Raw genomic sequence first — 21,449 nt, 5'->3', positions numbered from 1 at the left:
CACACCACCACCAGTACCACCACAAAAAAAAAAAAAAAAAAAAAAAAACCAAACAACAAGAGAGGAGGAAAAAAAGACACATAAGGCTAAACTTGACAGAAGCTATTAATCAAATAGCGTAAATAAAAATTAGAATTCTATGCATAGCTGCACATCGTAGGTTGTTCAATTTTTTGAGAAACTTTGTACTTATCAACAGTTTCACTGAACCCTTATCAAGAATAATTAAAACCTCTTAACTTTCTAGTTCATGGATATTGGATAAAAACTACTTTAACCCAAATTTATTGATAGAAGCATATTCAACATTCTATGAAACAATGAAAACACAGTCAACTTCTTCATATCAATTAACCACAACTATCTTCTCACCTCAAAAAGAAGAACACCAAGAGAGAATATATTTGATTTAGGTGAGCAGCATCCTGCATTAAGTTCCTCTGGACTTGCATACCACTTCTCTTCCAATAGGCCACTTATTGGAGTCAGGGAAGAATCGTATGCACAAGGGCCAGCAGGCTTGCTCCTAACCCCCTGTTCAGCAAAATGTTCATTATAATTTTCCGAAGCATTCTTATTGCAGACCCTCGTATTTGCAGTTTCAAGATTGACACCAGATTCTGAAGGAAAGTGAGGATGTTGGGCCATAAGACTCATATTCTGGACATCTTTTTGTTTTTTTGGAGATACACCAAATGACAGAAAGTTCCCTTGCTCTAACGGCCTTTTCTGAGTCTGATGGCTATCTGAACACTGACTATCTTTAACCATTAGACTTTCCGCTGTTTTTAATTGAATAAAAGTTCCAAAGTACCTTATCTCGTTCGTCGTCAATATCCTGAAAGAACATGGACGTAAGTCATGCAACAAAACCCCCCGTGCATGATAACGATCCACCAGCTCCACTACGTGCTTAAATATATACAAGCATTCGCTTTTATTTACTTTGTGGTGGGGAACTTTAAGCCAATCTCTCAGACTAATGCCATCTAAAGCAGAACCCCGAAATTTACGCTCAGATTTCCTATTCAAGGAGGGTATGACAGGCTTAACGTCATGCTGTAATGATGAGTCAGATGCCAATGTAATGCCACCAGCATTCCTTGCATTCTTAGGGTTTCTATGTTCTACATTAAAGCCCTCCAGTGGTATACCTCTACGAATGATTCCCTTCCCCTTCAAGGTATTTTTAACAAAAAATTCAGGAAAGCCCGATTTTGATAGAATCTTGGTCCGAATGCTGCCATGAGCATCACCACCCTTATTGTCAATAGCCTTCGTTTCTTCCAATTTCTCTCCACAATCATTACGATTGGCTCTTCCAGCGAAAGCCTCAGGAAAAGATGTGTACCCACCGGTCTCTATGCCAGGGGTTACTGTCTGACCATTGTTCTTGTAAGAAGTATCCATACGTGAACTCCCACTGCCTGAACCACTTGCCAGCTGGTAAAGATGCTGCCACTGATTATGCCTAGAAAGCAGTCGTGCTCTATTGTTCGATGGACCAATAATTGCTAAATTGGAATCGTTCTGATTTTTCACAGTTAGCTCTTCAACCATTACGCCAGCATCATCCATACACTGAGGACTGCACTCTGGTTGATCAGATAACTTCACAGTGTTTTTACACCTACTCAGATTCTTACCCTCTAAAATTTCAGTAAATTCATGAGGATAATCCTGTGAATAGCCACCGTCAATGGGAATAAGCATTTCTTGTGATTCAACCACATTGGTATTTTCAGGTTTCAGTGAAAACTCATTCTCCTGAGCATCTTGCCTAACCTTATTTTGGACATGTGCATCCTCCGCCGCATCCAATAGCGTCATTTCCTCACTCACTTCTTCCATTCTCTCCAGACTAACTTCACATTCTTTCACGTACTTGACTGCCCTGCTACCACAAATAGAATATTAAAATCAGAGAACCAATTTTTTTTCAAGTCCTCTTTAAGGAAAGAACCGTAGATAGAAACTACAAATACAACTAACATATTTAAAGGTACAGCACAATCCGGAAACATAGGTCATTCAAAATGGTTGAGCAGCAGAAGCAGGAAACTCGAGGTTAAAGAAATGCAATGATTCATTTACACTGAACTAAAATAACGTCCCGTTGACACCCACAACAGGGAACAGCCCACCCACAAAAGCATCAAAAAGAATGTGGATTACACTATCCATTCCCTACCTTCAATCATTACGAACAGGAACACCAAAACACAAAAGAATCAATAAACACCCAAATTCAGTACAATAAAAATCAATTCCCCTAAATAATTTTTTCAGAAAAAAACCAACAATGATCCATCTGGGAATCAGAATAGAATTTAATTGGGAAAAAAAAAAAAGTGAACATTCCAAAACTCGTGCATATAGCCTTAATAGTTACCGATAAGAACTCACCTCTAACCTGCTCCGAGCACGAATTCCCGGCATCTGTCAAAATTAAAACAGAAAAACTGCAATAGAAACACTGCCACCTCCATCCACAAACCATCTTCACTTTCCCAGCCGCCAAACAGTAATGATTTCCCCACCAGAAATTTGAAGGGGAAAAAACGCTCAATTAACAATCTACTTCAGCAATTATCCGACAAACTAAGAACCACGCCAAAACAACCAAAGAACAAAAAATAAACAAGAAATTAAGCAGAACAAAAACCCTAGATAGCACTGGGAAGAAGAAAGCAGCAAAAAAAAAAAAAATTATAGAGAGAGATACGTGTGACACAACGGCCGATACAAAGCAGAAAAGCAAAATATCTTTTCTTTCTCATCCGCAACAAAATTAAAATAAATAATTTTTTGGTCGTAAATTTGTGGCTTAATTTTATTTTTTAACCCCAATTTAAAAATATAAAAAAAACATTTCGAAGGGATCATGCTCTCCTCACGTGCCTCTCAGAGTTATGTCTGGGTTTGAAATTTGGATTAATTAAAATTAAAAGTCATAATATTATACAATTTTTTTTTTTTTTTATGATAATCTTTTCTTACTGTTATGAATGAATTTTCATTGTAGCACTGAAGTATATTGAAAGAACTATAGCTTAAAAAATAATATTAAAGCACGTACTACTACTACTAATAATAATAATATATTAATAATAATCCAGCTCTTAGGTTCAGAAGATTTTAACTATAGGTGGTGGTGAAGCCACGTCGGTGAGACAGGGTGCCGACGTGGAGACTCGGCCAACTCATCGAACCGGCGCAGATTTGAGAGGAAAAGTGAAGTGGACACGTGTAAATCATCTAATGGTTGGATGAGGCTAAGTATGGTCCCTCTTGATTATATTTTATTTTATTTAATAGGTCTTCTACGATTGATAAATAAAAGACAATATCCATGATAATTTGACTCTAATTTTCGTTCAACCGAAAATTATTTGTGTTTGTTGAAATCTTTTGGACCAACTTGAAATTTGGGTTGATGACTCGAGTAAGTCAAATAGAAATCACAACACAACTGAGTTCAACCCTCTATTTTCTGGTTTGGTCGTGTTACGAAGTTATTTTTTTAATTATTTAAAAATCATACTTATCTACCTATCTATTACATTAATAATTGAAATTTCATAAAACTAATATTTATAAGTTATATTGCATTACTAATATGTACTACAAATGTCAATTATTCTTAATCTTTACAGTACCATTAGTATGATTGTTGGGTTGTAAACCCTATTTTGGGTTGGTTGGGTTGACTCGATTGTAAAAGTGTCAACCCTTCGACCAATTTTTAAATGTTTAAAAAATTCAACCGACCACAAATTAGGAAAAAAAAAAATAATCCAACCCAACTTTTATGGTTTAGGTCGGGTTGTTCGAGCTAAACATTCCCAATCATTTCTCCTCATTTATGTTTTTTTTCAAGAAAGGTTAATTAAAAAATAGTAAAATAATTTAAATATTAAAAGAAAAGTAATGATAAGAATATATCTAAAAATGATTAAAATTAATAAATATTCATATTTTATAAATATCAATATCTTAACTCTACACGTGTTCACACGCTCCATTCGCTGAGTTGGCATTTCCAAATCCACGTACGACAGTTGCTGAGCTGGCCTTTCTAATTTTAGGTACATGCTTTGATTATGTAATTTGGAGTCATCAATTGACTAAACTCAATTGTTTTTTTGGAATATTGTATGCTTGACTTCTTAAAATGGTCAGAAACATGTAAGTAAAAATAAAATAGGTTAAAATGATTTAATTTTTAAAAATAATTTAACATAAATAGGTAATGCGATCATGTAGATGGCCAAATATGAGATTCAAATCTGAAAAACGTTACCACTTATGCACTTAATTCTCCTGGTTCCAGCCATAATTAACAATATTTTATTTTAATTATCAAATTTAAGTTTAATTGCAATCATTTTAAATATAGTAATGTTAATTAGGTTATATGGAGATATGTTATTACTTTCCACATTTATACTGCTTAATATATTTTTTTTCTCCTTATAATTATCAATTAAAGTCTAAAAATTGATTTAGAACAATTTAAAAAAATAAAAATTCATATTTACTAATAAAATTTATTTCATAAAAATTATGTTAGAATAAATTAAAACCGAAGTAAATAATTATATCAATTTAAAATCTTTAGAATTTTTAGGATTTTAAAATTTTTATATTTTTTTTATTAAAAAATAATGCATAAATTAAAAAAATCGAATTAATGGTAGAAATTGTAATAATTCTAAAATATGTGGTCAAATTTAATAAATTAAAGTTTGAGAGTGAAAATTGAGATTAAGTGATGAATATGAACAAAAGAAACAGTCAAATTATTTTGAGAGGAGAAAGAAAAAAAAAAAAAATTCCATGAATTTTTGACGTGAAAGCCAAGCCACCGACTCTCGGAAGAAGTCCTCACCGTTCCCCGGCAGCGATTTCGACCGTTTCGCCATGTCACAATAGGGTCCAATCTAGAGGATACGCCGTCTGAAAGGGGCCGTGGTGGTATTAAATTCTATCTCTTCGGAATCATAGATTCATTAGCTGTAATTCGTAGTCTTACCTCAAATCTCCATATATTCGTCGTGTTCATGCACCGTATCGATGATGCTATGATTTCATTACTCAAAATGGAAAACTATTAGCGAATTAATACATTAATTTTTCCATTCACTTTGTTTCTGCAACTGGCTGGCATTTCGTTTTACTCTGTATCGCCTCCCTTGATCATTAATGCCTCAATTTGAGCATCTGTTTCGCCTTCACTTTCTTCTGGACTCGATTGTTAGGGAACGATCCATGTTGCTGCGGGAGGAATTTTGGTTCCCCTTTTGTTATGTGTTCTAATGGAATCGCTGTGATTTAGAGTATTGAGCTTTGGGTTTTAGGTCCATTAGATACGATTTTGAACTGGGTATTGTTGTTTCAGAGATGAAGTTCAATTGGAAGCTACTGTTTCCTTTCAAACACAACCAGTTACTGATGCTAAAGCTCCTTCTTCCTATTCTCTTAATGGGTATTGCTTTTCGTTTCCTCTTCGCTGGTTTCGGTGACATTCCAGCGAATTTGGATACCTCATTCACTGAGAAGAATATCATTTCTTCGATTTTGGATACTCATTTTGAAGCTTGGGTGAATAAGATTCAGAAACCACTCGAAGGTGATCAACTGATGCTCTCTTTTATGTTATTGTGTTTGGATTAGGTTCGTAGATTCTTAACTATTTGCTGTTCTTGTGCTGTAGTTTCAATCAAAATATGGGGATTTTTCTGTCTCTGTGCAATGCTGATATTCTACTGCCATGATTTTCTTTAAGTTTGGTGTTGAATGTTGAGTTACTCTGTTGTTGAGTGATGAATAGCTTCTCTGTTGCCGCTAGCAGATATTGTTTTTTTCGGGTTTTCCTTTTTGAGCTTCCCCTCAAGACTTTTAAAATTCGTCTACTAGGGAGAGGTTTCCTCCCTCTTGTAATTAGTGTTTTGTTCCCCTCTCCAACCGATGTGGGTTCTCACAATCCACTCCCTTCATGGCTCAACGTTATTGCTGGCACTCGTTCTTCTCTCCAATCGATGTGGGATCTCACAATCCACCTTTTCGGGGGCCCAACGTTTTCGCTGGCACATTACTCGGTGTCCACCCCCTTCGGAGCTCTGTGTCATGACGCTGGTACACCGCCCGTCTGGCTATGATACTAACTGTAACAGCCCAAACCTACCGCTAGTAGATATTGTCCTCTTTAGGCTTCTCTTTCGGGCTTCCCCTCAAGGTTTTTTAAAACGCATTTGCTAGGGAGAGTTCTTCCACCCCTTTATAAAGAGTGTTTCGTTTCCCTCTCCAACCGATGTGGGATCTCACAATCCACCCCCTTTGGGGCCAGCATCCTCGTTGACACTCGTTCCTCTCTCCAATCGAGATCTCACGTACTTCTTGTCCACAATCTGTTTTGAAGTGTACTGTTCATTTTCTTTTCTTTGTCTCCTCTTCTCTTTAGGTACTGAAGTTTTACAATTTTGGTTGAATTGAACTTGGTGCAGGGAAGTGTAATCTTTTTGTTGGAGAGTGGATCCCAAATCCATCAGGTCCTGTGTACAACAATGAGAGCTGCCCCCATATTGAAGCCCATCAAAATTGTATGAAGAATGGGCGGCCAGATACAGAATACCTATACTGGAGATGGCAGCCACGGGATTGTCAACTACCAAAGTTCGATCCACAAAGATTTCTGGAGACGATGAGGGACAAAACATGGGCGTTGATCGGAGATTCGATATCTCGAAACCATGTTCAATCAATGCTGTGCATGCTATCAACGGTATGTAATAATACGTTGTATGATCGTCCATGAATCTGGACTTACTGGTGCATTGAGTTCCATGGCTACATTCTTCTCTTTAGCCTTTTAGATACCATGATCAAGGAGTAGCCTTACTTTTACATTGTTCTCAGGTGGAAGTAGCTATTTATATCTACCATGATGAAGAATACAAGTCTAAAAAATGGTGGTTTCCATCATACAACTTCACCATTTCAGTTGTTTGGTCACCTTTCCTAGCAGAAGCTGCTATATTTGAAGATTATAACGGTGTGTCTACATCGGAAGTCGAGCTGCATCTCGACGTACTCGATAAGAAATGGACAGACGAGTTCCACCGGCTAGACTACATGATAATTTCTAGTGGTAAGTGGTTTGTGAAACCTGCAATATACTATGAGAAGAACAAAGTATTAGGCTGCCATTCTTGCCCAAGAAAGAACTATACAGAGCTAGGTATTGAATTTGCCTATCGTAGAGTTCTCAGGTCTGCATTGAACTTTATTCTAACATCCAAGCATAAGGGTATGATATTCATGAGAGCATCAACCCCTGACCACTTTGAAAATGGGGAGTGGTCGACCGGAGGAACGTGCGATCGAAGGGTGCCGTTTAAAGAAGGTGAGATTGAACTGAAAGATCTAACCAAAATTCTGCGCAACATCGAGTTGGAGGAGATCAAGAAGGCAGAAGCAAAAGCATCTCGAGTTGGGTTGAATCTTAAACTCCTTGACCTGACCGAGCTTTCATTGTTGAGGCCGGATGGGCATCCGGGTTCATACAGAGAGTTCCAACCATTTGCACATGACAAAAATGCAAAAGTGCAGACAGATTGCTTGCATTGGTGCCTACCCGGACCGATTGACGCATGGAACGACGTGATCATGGAGATGCTGCTAAACGAATAGGAAACATCAGCAACGACGAGCATGAGCATGAGCACGAGCACAAGATTTTGCTACAAGAAGGCACACTCTTGATCTCTGGAACAATGCTTTAGGAGGTTCATCTCTATCTCTATCTCTATTAAACACACAGCCATTTCTATGAGTTAGCTTAGTTTCGTATATTCTTATGCATCAAATAGAGCATATTTCCTGTCCTAGTTTGAGCATTCAAAGGTTGTCAAATCTTTGTAACTATAGTCCTGAGGCCTCGTTCGAGCTTAACGGGTCCGGGACTGATTTAACTTGTTCAGTGGCCCTTCCATAAACACTGGGGGAGAAAAGAAGAGTGAATAATCATGTAATCTTTTTGCAGATTTGAACAGGGACTTTCATTTTTTTTTTATTTGAGTTGTTTGTGAAGGTAAAGAATAAATATCATGGAGACAACAAGGATATTTAAATTTTAAATAATGTCTTTATATATATATATTGCACCCTTTGAATATATATTTTAAATAATGTCTTTATTTAAATTGCTTTAAATGGCCACTGGTAAAAGTAAATGATATCTAACCCATAATCTACCATATATCCTTCGCGCAAGGTAATTATGGAATTTAATAAAGTATGTAATTTAACTTTTTCTTTTTCACTTGTTTGGCTTTTTCTTTTTATTTTTATATATAAATATGAAGAATATTTGTCAAATTTATTGGTTTTATTTGACATTTAGTACATTAGTAAAAATTCCTTGACCAATTCCTAGATAAGGGTTTTTTTTTTTTTTTAATTATTATTAATTTTTCTCATTATATTTTTTCTACAAAATATCCCTTTATATTTATAAATTTTGGAATGGCACTACTCAAAAGAATTTTTAAAAAAATATAACACGTGAATTAATATTAGAGCACAAATGGTGAAACTAGGAATATATATGGATTGAGCTGGAAAGTGTTTTAGACCAATTTGAAATTTCAGGTTGATTGGATTGGTAACTCGAGCAACTCTAATAGAGTTCACAATCTAATCCAACTCAACCCAATTGGCTTAGGAGTGGATTGAAATTTCAGGTTAGCTGGGTTGGTAACCCGAGCATTCACAATCCAACCCCAACCCACTGAAATTGGGTTGGGGTTGGATTGGAATTTTAGGTTGGCTGGATTGGTTAACCCGAACATTCACAATCCAACCCTAACCCAATTGTGTTGGAGTTGGATTGGATTGAATTGAGATGTCAAATTGTCAGATTGTTCTTTTTCTTTAATTGTTTAAAAAAATTATACTTATTTATAATACATGTTACACGGTTACATTAATGACTAAAATTTTATGAAATTCAAATCTAAAATATTTATAGGTTACAATACATCAGAAATCGAATCAAATTTTTTATTTTCGAAAAATTCAATCTAACCCAAAGAAAAAAAAAATCTAATCCAACTCAATTTTGATGGGTTCGGTTGAATAGTTTGAGTTACCCAAGTATAATATTTTTAATAAATAAATAAATAATATATATACATATCTATATATATATATACCCTAGAGTTTAAAGGGGATGGCTAGGAATATTATTTAAAAAATATATTGGTTAAAATTAAAAATAAAACCATATTCCGATCCTACACGTTCCATTAAAGCCCTGATTCGATCAACGTCTTCTCAAAAGGCATTCACTACAGAGCTCCAATTTCCAACCCATTAACACAAACCCAACCAATTCCATTTTCCGCCGCCGTTTCTATTCAGAAACCACACGCCAAGAACAACACCCACCACCATCTTCCTTCCAATTCTGTTTCTTTCTTTCCCTAATCCATGGCAGAGCTTCCTCCGGCGGAATCCATCTCAGAGCTTTCTCCCGACGCCGGAGCTGCCTTCGTCCTCGAATCCAAAGGTTTGGAATCACAATTTTCCCCTTTCAACAAATTCGAACGCGTCGGTAATTGATCGCTTTTTTCTGTACAAACAGGGCAGTGGTGGCATGCCGGATTCCACTTGACGACGGCGATCGTCGGGCCGCCGATTCTCACTCTGCCGTTCGCCTTCCGAGGATTGGGTTGGGGAGTTGGATTTGTGTGCTTGACGATCATGGCGGCGGTGACTTTCTACTCGTACTACCTCTTGTCCAAGGTGCTGGAGCTCTGCGAGAAACAGGGCCGCCGCCACATCCGCTTCCGGGAACTCGCCGCCGACGTCTTGGGTAACCGTTTTTTAATGTGCCAAAAAAAAAAAAAAACAATCTAACTCCTCGTGTCAATACAACCAGCTGAAATTTATGGTACAATTTCAGCTCACTTAGCTCCCATGAATTTATTTTTAGTTTCACTTCGAAAGGTTTGGTATTAGTGAAACATTATAAATTACATATACCCCTCGGAGTTTTCTTCTAGTGAAAGTGAATTTTTAATTACATTTTCAACAAAATTAATATTTCATTGAAAAAAAAGATAGAACGAAATCAAGTGAAGCGAAATTCGATTCCATCATTAAGCATTATAGCAACACCATGATGATCCAAGCCTCATTAAGGCTCGTTTGTCAAAATTATGTTCTCTTTTTTTAGTCTCAACAATTAATCATTCTATTTTCTCTAAAATAAATTAAAATAAAATATAAATATTGAGAAAAATGGAATTAAATAAAAATATTTTGGTAATTAATAGGGTCAGGATGGATGCTGTACTTTGTCGTGTTCATACAAGCAGCTGTCAACACGGGAGTGGGAGTCGCCGCAATTTTGCTTGGTGGAGAATGCTTAGAGGTAATATAAATATTTGTAAATTTTATATTTTATTTATACAAAAATATTTTATTTTTAAAATACTTTTAATTTTCTAAATTAAATAAAAAGTAAATAAATATATGTATAATAATTGTTTATATTTACCAGTTAACCATAAATGAGTTAATTTTAGGTTGGTTCAGTTCAACCCAATTTATACAATTTTCATTTATTTGAATCAAACTCGATCCAAATAAGTGTATAATACAAACGAAGTTGTACGGATTGAACTGGGTTAATTGAGTTTTTAGGGTTCTCGAATTTTTTAAACATCTCTATATTCGAGCGTAAACCTTGATTCAATTGACTGACGACGTTGTTATTTGTTTGTGTGGTGTTTTGATGATTGTTGGGGACGAGAGAAGTTGATGTATTCAAACATTCATCCAGAAGGGGAACTGAAATTGTACCATTTCATAGCAATGGTGACAGTGGGAATGATACTCATATCTCAGCTTCCTTCCTTCCACTCCCTCAGATATATCAACTTTGTTTCCCTTCTTCTCAGCCTCGCCTATGCCTTCTTAATCGCTTTTGCTTCCATTCTTGCAGGTAATTCATTTAATTACTTCTTAATTACGCTAATTAATCATGTTTAATTCAAGCTAATTATGTTTTGTTGTTATGAAATATCCATGCATGCATGCAGGTACATCGGATAATGTTCCATCCAAGGGTTATTCTTTGGAATCAACACTCTCTGCTAGGCTTTTTACTGCCTTCACTTCCATTTCTATCTTTGCTGCCATTTTTGGCAATGGCATTCTTCCTGAAATTCAAGTAAGTTAGTCTTTTTACCTCACTTTTTAACCACATTCTTCTTGTTTTAATCCCGTTTTTTCCTTGTTTTTCGGGTTCAATCCCTTATGGTTTGAGTTTCGAGTTTCGATTTGATTATTATGCTTCAGTCAACTGAGTTCCGGTATTAATTTATATATAAATTAATAAAAATACTATTAAACTTTGTATTTTGTTTGAGAGATATCTTTAAATTTTCAAAAGTCTAAATAATACCTTAAACTTACCCGAAAAAAAAGTTCAAACATACCCTTAAACTTTCAAGAAATTTCGAAAATACCCAGATTGGTAGTGCTCCATAAAAACAGTTCAAAGTTTCGAAAATACCGGGATTGTTACTAATCCATAGGAACGGTTGATATTTTATTTCAAAAAAATACCTTTTTAACTTCCAAACCCGTATAAAAAATACTGTCTAATTTTTAAAAATTTCTTTAGTACCCTTAAACCCTTTTAAGAATTTCGAAATGCACAAAAAAATCTTAGCATCACGTTTAAAACATACCCATAAGTTTTCTAAATTAACATTAATGGTAACTTATTGAGGGAAGAGATGAGGAGGTATAGATATATATGGACAGTAAGAACTTTTTATAACTATTAAAGACGTTAATATTATTTTTAAATATTCGTGGGTATTTTCTGAACATAATACCAACGTGAAGGATATAATTCAATATTTTAAAAAAATTGGGTATTTTTTAATTACTCAGAAATAATATTTTTTAAACAAAGTATTAATCGATTGGTTCAAAACTAATGTTATTTTAAATTTAGAGATATTTTTATTAATTGAGTGATCATCCAGGCCACTCTTGCACCACCGGTGGGTGGGAAGATGGTGAAAGGGCTCATCATGTGTTACATTGTGATATTCATCACATTCTACTCATCAGCAGCTTCTGGGTATTGGGTTTTTGGCAATGAATCCAATTCAAATATCTTGAAGAACTTATTGCCTAAAAATCAATCTCCTTTGGCTCCGACTTGGATTCTCCTCTTCGCCGTCCTCTTCATTCTCCTCCAGCTTCTCGCCATCGGAATGGTTCGAATCATGCACCACCCATCAAAGCTTTACTCGATAACGATTTTGTTTTTAGTTTTCTGTTGATCTCGTACAGGTTTATGCCCAAGTGGCTTATGAGATCATGGAGAAACGATCAGCTGATGCAAAACAAGGAGTGTTCTCAAGAAGAAACCTGATTCCTAGGCTGATTTTGAGGACATTGTACATGTCATTGTGTGGATTCTTTGCAGCCATGTTTCCATTCTTTGGTGACATTAATAGCATCGTTGGAGCTATCGGGTTCATCCTGTTGGATCGGTATGGCAACCCTAGAGGGGGGGTGAATAGGGTTTTAACGATAAAAGTGTTTAAACGTGATTAATTTTTCTAATGATGAAACTTTTTGCAAATAAGTAGAAGATGATAATTACTATAACAAAGTAATTCAAGTCAAAACAATAATCAAGTAGAACATGCAATAAATCACAATAATAATTTTGAAATTAAGTAGAAAAGAGTTAGAGAAAATGACACCGTAGTTTTATAGTGGTTCGGTCAAACTCGACCTACTCCACTCCCCAAGCGCCTCTTGGGAATTTGAATAAAGAACTTTCTCGACTCTTTCCACGGATCTGAGTCAAACCGCTACACCGCTCTTTTTACGAGTTCAAGAGCAAACTCAATCCTTTCCACGGCGCAGGATCAAACCGATACAAGTATTTGAGTTTGATAATAACACACCACAACTCTCTCAAAGAGTAGATTTACAATTTGGGATACTCACAACTATTTCCTCACAATACAAAAATAATCCCTCTCAAGAATAAGATGAAAAGAAATGAACTTGTAAGCTTGGAGAGAGCAACAAACAATGGAGACTTTGAACAAATGAGGATTGGAGATGTATGTAAGTTGTGTATTTTAAAATGTGGGGAAGATGAGTTTATATAGAGGAGAAAAGTGGCAAAATGTAGGATTGAATATTGACCATTGGATTGTGTTAGGAATAATGGAAGGTGGAGATTAAAAGTAAATAAATAAGAAAATTTTCTAAATTCATTTATTTCAAAATTTTAATATAATAGTAATATAATATAATAATAATAAAAAGTTATGTGAGTAACGGTCAAATGAAATTCAAAATTTATTATAAATATAATAATATAATAATAATAAAAACTATGTGAGTAACCACCAAAATTTTAAAATATAATAATATAATAATATAATATAGTAATAATAAAAATCGATGTGAGTAACGGTTAGATTCAAATTTATATTTTGTAAAAATAACTTTATTTAAAAATATAGTAATAAGAAAAACTCCACCATTTGTTACTCTCCAAAAATCATAAATGTCATACTTTGATATATCTTGATTTGTCCATCATTTTGATTTTGCTGCCACATCATCACGCCGGGTATGTTGTCTCGACTGTAATTTCTTCGTTTTAGCTCTGATTTGAGTAATTGAAAAGTCATTGAAATCGTTATTCCCGACCTTATACTGTGGACAGTTCAAAATACTGAAAATAGTTAATAATTAAAAAGTAGGTTTGTTATCATCAAAACATCAATTAATTGATTGAAATTAATTAAAATGAGATCAAGGCCAAAAAGCCAACAATCTCCCCCTTTTTGATGATGACAAACCATTTTAAGAAAAATTCATAAAAACCAAGGTAATACACCATCCATGTAATAATACTAATATGCTAATATATTATCATAAATTTTACTCAAGCATATTCTCCCCTATATTAATGCCTCAAGAAATTATGAAAACATAAAACAAGTAAATGATTCATAAATAATAAAACAACAAACTTAGAGCATATTTTTCTTAATTTTCTCCCCCTTTGTAATCATCAAAAAGAACAATCGAAAGAGAATACATTTAAGAATGACGTAATGGCTCCCCCTAAAAACATGCATTCAAAAATTTATAAAATTCAAGATATATCACAACGAATAATACCAAGCTCAAGCCTATTTTTGCAAAAAATTTCTTCATTCAATGGCTTGGTGAAAATATCGGCTAGTTGATTATTAGAGTTTACAAAATCAAGAATAATATGTCCATTTTGCACAAGCTCTCTAATAAAATGATGTCTAATGTCAATATGTTTAGTTCTAGAATGATGAATAGGATTTTTAGTTAAATTAATAGCACTTGTATTATCACAAAATATAGGCACACTATGAAACTTTAATCCAAAATCACAAAGAGTTTGTTTCATCCAAAGAATTTGAGCACAACAACTAGCAACCGCAATATATTCCGCTTCGGTAGTAGATAAAGCAACCGAATTTTGCTTTTTACTAAACCAAGAAACTAAGGAACTACCAAGAAATTGACAAGTTCCACTAGTACTTTTACGATCAAGTAAGCTTCCGGCAAAATCCGCATCAGAATATCCTATCAATTTAAATTCAACATTTCTAGGATACCACAATCCTAGATCAATAGTTCCAAGCAAATATTTAAATATTCTCTTAACGGCATGTAAATGAGATTCCTTAGGACAAGATTGAAATCTAGCACAAAGACATACACTAAACATAATATCGGGTCTACTAGCGGTCAAGTAAAGTAAAGATCCAATCATACCTCGATAAGTTTTAATATCCACACTTTTACCTTTTTCATCCTTGTCAAGCTTAGTGGATGTGCTCATGGGAGTTCTTGCAATCTTACCTCCATTGAACTTGAATCTTTTGAGCAAATCTTTAGTGTATTTCTCTTGATTGATGAAGATACCATCCTTGAGTTGTTTGATTTGAAGTCCAAGAAAGAAACTAAGTTCTCCCATCATACTCATCTCAAACTCACTATGCATACATTTAGCAAATTCTTCACATAAAGAAGGATTAGTAGAACCAAATATGATATCATCCACATATATTTGCACCAATAGCATATCGTTTTCTTTAATCTTAATAAAGAGTGTAGTGTCGAGTTTGCCCATTTTAAAATCATTCCCAATAAGAAAATTACTAAGTCTATCATACCAAGCTCTTGGAGCTTGTTTTAAGCCATAAAGAGCCTTTTTCAACTTATAGACATGATGAGGAAATTCTACATTTTCAAATCCGGGAGGTTGTTCTACATAAACTTCCTCCATAATATAACCATTCAAAAATGCACTTTTCACATCCATTTGATATAATACAAAATTTTTGTAAGAAGCAAAAGCAAGTAACATTCTAATAGCTTCTAATCTAGCAACGGGTGCAAAAGTTTCTTCATAATCTATGCCTTCCTCTTGACAATAACCTTGAGCTACAAGTCTAGCTTTATTTCTCATGATATTCCCATTTTCATCCATTTTATTTCTAAAAACCCATTTGGTTCCAATAATAGAAGTATTAGATGGCCTCGGGACTAATTCCCAAACTTTGTTCCTTTCAAATTGATTTAGCTCTTCTTGCATGGCTAAAATCCAAAACTCATCATTTTCGGCATCCTTAAGACTTTTTGGTTCAATTTGAGAAACAAAAGCAAGATTATTAAATAAATTAATAGAAGAGCGAGTTTTCACACCTTGTTCGAGATCACCAAGAATCAAGTCTTTGGGATGAGACAAGGCATACCTCCATTCTTTTGGCATTGATGAAGAACCTTCTTCCTTTAAGCTCACCTCTTCTTTACTCGTAACAATTTCCTTGCCGTTGTCACTAACGAGTAAGTCTCCAAAATTTCTTTCTAAATCATCACTACAAATAGACTCATTAGAAATATTATTGCAAGATTCATCAAATACCACATGCATAGATTCTTCAATAATTAGAGTTCTCTTATTGAAAATTCTATAAGCTTTACTAGTAGATGAATAGCCAAGAAAAATACCAATATCCGTTTTTGAATCAAACTTTCCAAGCTTTTCTTTGTTGTTCAAAATAAAACATTTACAACCAAAAACTTTGAAATACCCAACATTTGGAATTTTGTTATGCCAAAGTTCATAAGGAGTTTTATTTAATGAAGGTCTAATTAAAACTCTATTTAAAATATAACAAGCGGTATTAACGGCTTCCGCCCAAAAATATTTAGGTAAATCATACTCATTTAACATTGATCTAGCAAATTCTTGTAAAGTACGATTTTTCCTTTCAACCACACCGTTTTGTTGAGGAGTCCTTGGAGAGGAGAAGTCATGAGAAAGACCATTATCTTCACAAAATTTTTCAAAGGCAACACTGTTAAATTCTCCTCCATGGTCACTTCTAATTTTAGTAATTAAAAATCCTTTTTCATTTTGAACTCTTTTTACAAAACTAGCAAATCTTTTCAAAGCATCATTCTTATGTTTTATCATCAAAACCCAAGTAAATCTTGAAAAATCATCCACTATAACAAAAGCATAATAATTTCCTCCATAACTAGCTATTTTAGAAGGGCCAAATAAGTCCATATGGAGTAGTTGAAGAGGTCTAATAGTAGAAATCATATTTTTAGATTTGAAAGAAGACTTAGTTTGCTTACCCATTTGACAAGCGTCACAAATTTTATCTTTTTCAAATTTAAGTTGAGGAAGACCTCTAACTAATGAATTTTTTGAAATATTTGAAATCAAGTACATACTAGCATGTCCTAGTCTTCTATGCCATAGCCAAGAGTTATCAAGCAAAACCGAAAGACATTTATCATTTGTAGGACAATCATTCAAATCAATAGTATACACATTATCATCTCTATTTCCTACAAACAAAACTTTTCTATCACTAGCATTTTCAATTATGCAATTATTCTTATCAAATACAACTCTAAAACCTTTATCACATAATTGACTAATGCTAAGTAAGTCATGCTTTAAACCATCAACTAACAATACATTTTCAATGAGAGTACAAGAGTCATTACCTATAGTACCCTTACCAATTATTTTACCCTTCTTGTTATCACCAAAGGTTACTAAGCCACCATCCTTCTTGGAAAGATTCACAAACTTGGATGGATTACCCGTCATGTGTCTTGAGCAGCCACTATCCAAGTACCACTTATTTTTCTTGGAGGCTTTCAAACAAACCTAAAAACAAGGATATTCAAAATTGACATTTTGGTACCCATACTTGTTTGGGTCCTAGAAAGTTAGTGTTCACAAATTTAGGAATCCATTTCATATTTGCATTCATATTAAAGACATTGTATTTAGATAAGTAACAAGAATAATCTTTATGTCCAAACTTACCACATGAAAAACAAACAACATTATGCAATAATTTATTTCTTGGACTAAATTTGTGTATTCTATTTTTATTCGAAAAATTATTTTCTAAAACATTGTTAAATTTTGTATTTTGAGAAACTTTTCTTCCTAAAGGAATGTTTTGAGAATTTTTCAATTTAAAGCACTTAGGTCTAATATGACCTTCAACACCACAATAATGACATATAGGCACAAATCTAGATTTATCATACTTAGATACAAATTTATTGCTAGATTTAGACAAGATAGGGGATGCTTTAACAAATATTGTTTTAGAACTTGAAGGTGTAGAACATTCATCAATATAGCCTAATCCTCTTTTATCACCATATGACTTACCTCCTTCAAGTATTTTATCTAATTTTTGAGCACCTATTGTTAACATTTTAATAGACTCCTTAGCCCTACCAAGTTCTTGCAAATTATTTGATTCATTTTCTTTGAGCAATTTAATTAATTTATCTTTTTCACAACAATCATGCTCAAGAGACTTGACTTTATCAAGTAATGCATTTTTCTCATCACAATCAAATACATGCTTTTCACAAGGTACATCAATTTTAACAATATTATGATACTTCTCTTTTAAGCAAGAAATTTCATTTAGTAAAGACTTATTTTCAATAATTGAAGTCTTATATTTCTTTTTAAGCACAACATACTTTGAACTAAGTTTTTCTAAATCAATTGTCATCTCATCAACAAGTTTAAATAATTCATGATAAGAAAGAGATTCAAGAGTTACCTCATCTTCTTGTTCATCTTCTTGTTCATCCTCTTTGTCACTATGAGCCATGAAGCAAAAATTTGCTACTTCTTCATCACTTCCACTTGCACTTTCATCACTATCATCCCAAGTAGCCTTCATTGCTTTCTTCTTGGATTTCTTAGATGATTTGAGGAGAGGACAATCCGTTCTTATATGACCCGGCTTTTTACATTCATAACATATTACCTCATCGTTTTTGCTCTTTTCACCTTTTGACTCTTTTTGATTTGTGAAATGTTTTTTTAATTGTTTCTTCCTTTTAATAAAATTTTTATACTTACGTGTGAAGTAGGCGACATCATCTTCATCAAGGACGTCCTCATCTTCAGAGTCAACTTTGATGGACTTTAGGGCTATACTTTTCTTCTTTTTGGATTCTTCTTCCATGTGCCCGTTCATGGTAATCTCATGTGTCATGAGAGAACCAACTAGTTCATCCAAAGGAAGCTTTGTGAGATCCTTTGCTTCTTGAATCGCCGTCACTTTTGCCTCCCAACTTTTAGGCAGAGACCTAAGAATTTTTCTTACATTTTCGGAAGTAGAATATACTTTTCCAAGATTTTTCAAAGCATTTAAAATATTAGTAAATCTAGTAAACATATCACCAATAGGTTCATTTTCCTCCATTTTAAATAGTTCATAATTATGAACTAACATGCTAATTTTTGTTTCTTTAACTTGATTGGTTCCCTCATGAGTTACTTCAAGAGTTTTCCAAATTTCATATGCCGAAGAACACATACATACTCTATTAAATTCATCATTACTTAAGGCACAATACAGACAATTGATAGCACTAGCATTCAAAGAACATTTTTTCATATCATGCTCATCAAATTCATTTTCTAATTTAGACACCTCAATATTATTAACAATTTTTATTGGAATGTAAGGACCATTACTAACATTTAACCACAATTGATAATCAACGGATTGCAAATAAATTTTCATCCTAGCTTTCCAACATGTATAATTTGTTCCATCAAAATAAGGTGGCCTAGAAGTTGATTGTCCTTCACTAAAACCATTTTTAACACGTAGGTTTGCCATAAGCTCGAACAATAAAGTTTAGATAAAAAATCTATAGGAGCAACCTGCTCTGATACCAATTGTTGGATCGGTATGGCAACCCTAGAGGGGGGGTGAATAGGGTTTTAACGATAAAAGTGTTTAAACGTGATTAATTTTTCTAATGATGAAACTTTTTGCAAATAAGTAGAAGATGATAATTACTATAACAAAGTAATTCAAGTCAAAACAATAATCAAGTAGAACATGCAATAAATCACAATAATAATTTTGAAATTAAGTAGAAAAGAGTTAGAGAAAATGACACCGTAGTTTTATAGTGGTTCGGTCAAACTCGACCTACTCCACTCCCCAAGCGCCTCTTGGGAATTTGAATAAAGAACTTTCTCGACTCTTTCCACGGATCTGAGTCAAACCGCTACACCGCTCTTTTTACGAGTTCAAGAGCAAACTCAATCCTTTCCACGGCGCAGGATCAAACCGATACAAGTATTTGAGTTTGATAATAACACACCACAACTCTCTCAAAGAGTAGATTTACAATTTGGGATACTCACAACTATTTCCTCACAATACAAAAATAATCCCTCTCAAGAATAAGATGAAAAGAAATAAACTTGTAAGCTTGGAGAGAGCAACAAACAATGGAGACTTTGAACAAATGAGGATTGGAGATGTATGTAAGTTGTGTATTTTAAAATGTGGGGAAGATGAGTTTATATAGAGGAGAAAAGTGGCAAAATGTAGGATTGAATATTGACCATTGGATTGTGTTAGGAATAATGGAAGGTGGAGATTAAAAGTAAATAAATAAGAAAATTTTCTAAATTCATTTATTTCAAAATTTTAATATAATAGTAATATAATATAATAATAATAAAAAGTTATGTGAGTAACGGTCAAATGAAATTCAAAATTTATTATAAATATAATAATATAATAATAATAAAAACTATGTGAGTAACCACCAAAATTTTAAAATATAATAATATAATAATATAATATAGTAATAATAAAAATCGATGTGAGTAACGGTTAGATTCAAATTTATATTTTGTAAAAATAACTTTATTTAAAAATATAGTAATAAGAAAAACTCCACCATTTGTTACTCTCCAAAAATCATAAATGTCATACTTTGATATATCTTGATTTGTCCATCATTTTGATTTTGCTGCCACATCATCACGTCGGGTATGTTGTCTCGACTGTAATTTCTTCGTTTTAGCTCTGATTTGAGTAATTGAAAAGTCGTTGAAATTGTTATTCCCGACCTTATACTGTTGGACAGTTCAAAATACTGAAAATAATTAATAATTAAAAAGTAGGTTTGTTATCATCAAAACATCAATTAATTGATTGAAATTAATTAAAATGAGATCAAGGCCAAAAAGCCAACACATCCCGCTCGACTTCGTTCTTCCGATGGTTCTCTACAACATCACTCATAAGCCTCCGGTAACGTCGATAACTTATTGGGTCAATGTGTTCATTGTTGTTGCATTCTCTGGTGTAGGACTTTTGGGATGCTTTGCTTCTATTAGGAACTTGGTTTTGGATGCCAAGAAGTTTAAACTTTTTAGTAGTCATGTGGTTTGATTAATGTTGTCTTTCGTCGAATTTAAGGTAATAATATGACTGCAAATGGTTTGAACTTCATGGATTTTATAAGTATTGAGATATAATTTCTAGTCTTAGCTATTATATCATAATATTTTTTATTTATGATTTGATTTACCGTATATTTTATTTTATTTTTAATATTTAATTATTTTATATTTTTTTAATTTGTACTTTTTGTATCCTATTTAAAGAATATCAAATATGAATGATAATATAGATCTTCTCAATTCTATTTCCTATCTCATTCTTAACATAAACAAAGAGTCGAAAAGAGGATTTTTGTATATAATCAAAGAGGTGTGCGTGACGGGACTTCTTTCTTTATTGTAACGATCACGAATTAAATACACAGTCGCTGGAAATTCCTGTGGCCCACGTGAAATCACATTCCCCAGCCTCCACCATACGTCCAAATCATTAGCAACGAAGTCCTCACCCTCCTTCAGCCAACACTCAAAGCACGTGCAAAAAGAAAAAACAAGGAAGGAAATGTTAGACGAATACGAATACGACTCTCCACAATGGTATGTTATTGTCCACTTTCCGTGTAAGCGC

General features: G+C 33.7%; 3 protein-coding genes and 1 long non-coding RNA gene across 9 annotated transcripts in view; 2 read left to right on the top strand and 2 right to left on the bottom strand.

The window, feature by feature from the left end:
- Positions 1 to 2,786, bottom strand: part of LOC111435682 (protein SPA1-RELATED 2-like) — an 8,489-nt gene extending 5,703 nt beyond the window's left edge. For 3 of the 6 annotated variants that reach the window (XR_002709108.1, XR_002709109.1, XM_023073145.1), the window contains exons 1-2: positions 2,393 to 2,786; positions 373 to 1,894 (exon numbers count right to left, since the gene is read on the bottom strand). Coding sequence is in view for 4 of the 6 variants with exons in the window: in XM_023073145.1 (XP_022928913.1) it covers positions 373 to 1,894; positions 2,393 to 2,439 (1,569 nt within the window). In the remaining 2 variants the exon portion in view is untranslated. The remainder of the gene's footprint in view (positions 1 to 372; positions 1,895 to 2,392) is intronic. The other 3 variants (XM_023073149.1, XM_023073148.1, XM_023073147.1) reach the window with 3 other exon arrangements.
- A 2,087-nt stretch (positions 2,787 to 4,873) lies between these two features.
- LOC111435735 (protein trichome birefringence-like 23) lies at positions 4,874 to 8,050 on the top strand. Its single transcript, XM_023073236.1, has 4 exons — positions 4,874 to 4,977; positions 5,402 to 5,632; positions 6,507 to 6,784; positions 6,919 to 8,050. The coding sequence occupies exons 2-4, from the start codon at positions 5,404 to 5,406 to the stop codon at positions 7,690 to 7,692; spliced, it is 1,281 nt and encodes a 426-aa protein (XP_022929004.1). The 5' UTR covers positions 4,874 to 4,977; positions 5,402 to 5,403; the 3' UTR covers positions 7,693 to 8,050.
- Positions 8,051 to 9,304: 1,254 nt separating this feature from the next.
- Positions 9,305 to 20,928, top strand: LOC111435583 (probable GABA transporter 2). The gene is made up of 8 exons (XM_023072987.1): positions 9,305 to 9,571; positions 9,647 to 9,877; positions 10,341 to 10,438; positions 10,825 to 11,011; positions 11,109 to 11,239; positions 12,066 to 12,302; positions 12,379 to 12,567; positions 20,673 to 20,928. Exons 1-8 carry the CDS (start codon positions 9,493 to 9,495, stop codon positions 20,868 to 20,870), a joined length of 1,350 nt encoding a protein of 449 aa, XP_022928755.1. The 5' UTR covers positions 9,305 to 9,492; the 3' UTR covers positions 20,871 to 20,928.
- Positions 15,399 to 16,178, bottom strand: LOC111435584. The gene is made up of 2 exons (XR_002709095.1): positions 15,808 to 16,178; positions 15,399 to 15,730 (listed from the first exon to the last, which is right to left on the bottom strand). It is a non-coding gene; the product is annotated as an uncharacterized LOC111435584 (long non-coding RNA).
- Positions 20,929 to 21,449: the final 521 nt, after the last annotated feature.

The sequence above is a fragment of the Cucurbita moschata genome, unplaced genomic scaffold (genome assembly GCF_002738365.1).
Source record: "Cucurbita moschata cultivar Rifu unplaced genomic scaffold, Cmos_1.0 Cmo_Scf00050, whole genome shotgun sequence".
Lineage (NCBI taxonomy): Eukaryota > Viridiplantae > Streptophyta > Magnoliopsida > Cucurbitales > Cucurbitaceae > Cucurbita > Cucurbita moschata.
This window is presented reverse-complemented; position numbering and strand designations above follow the sequence as displayed.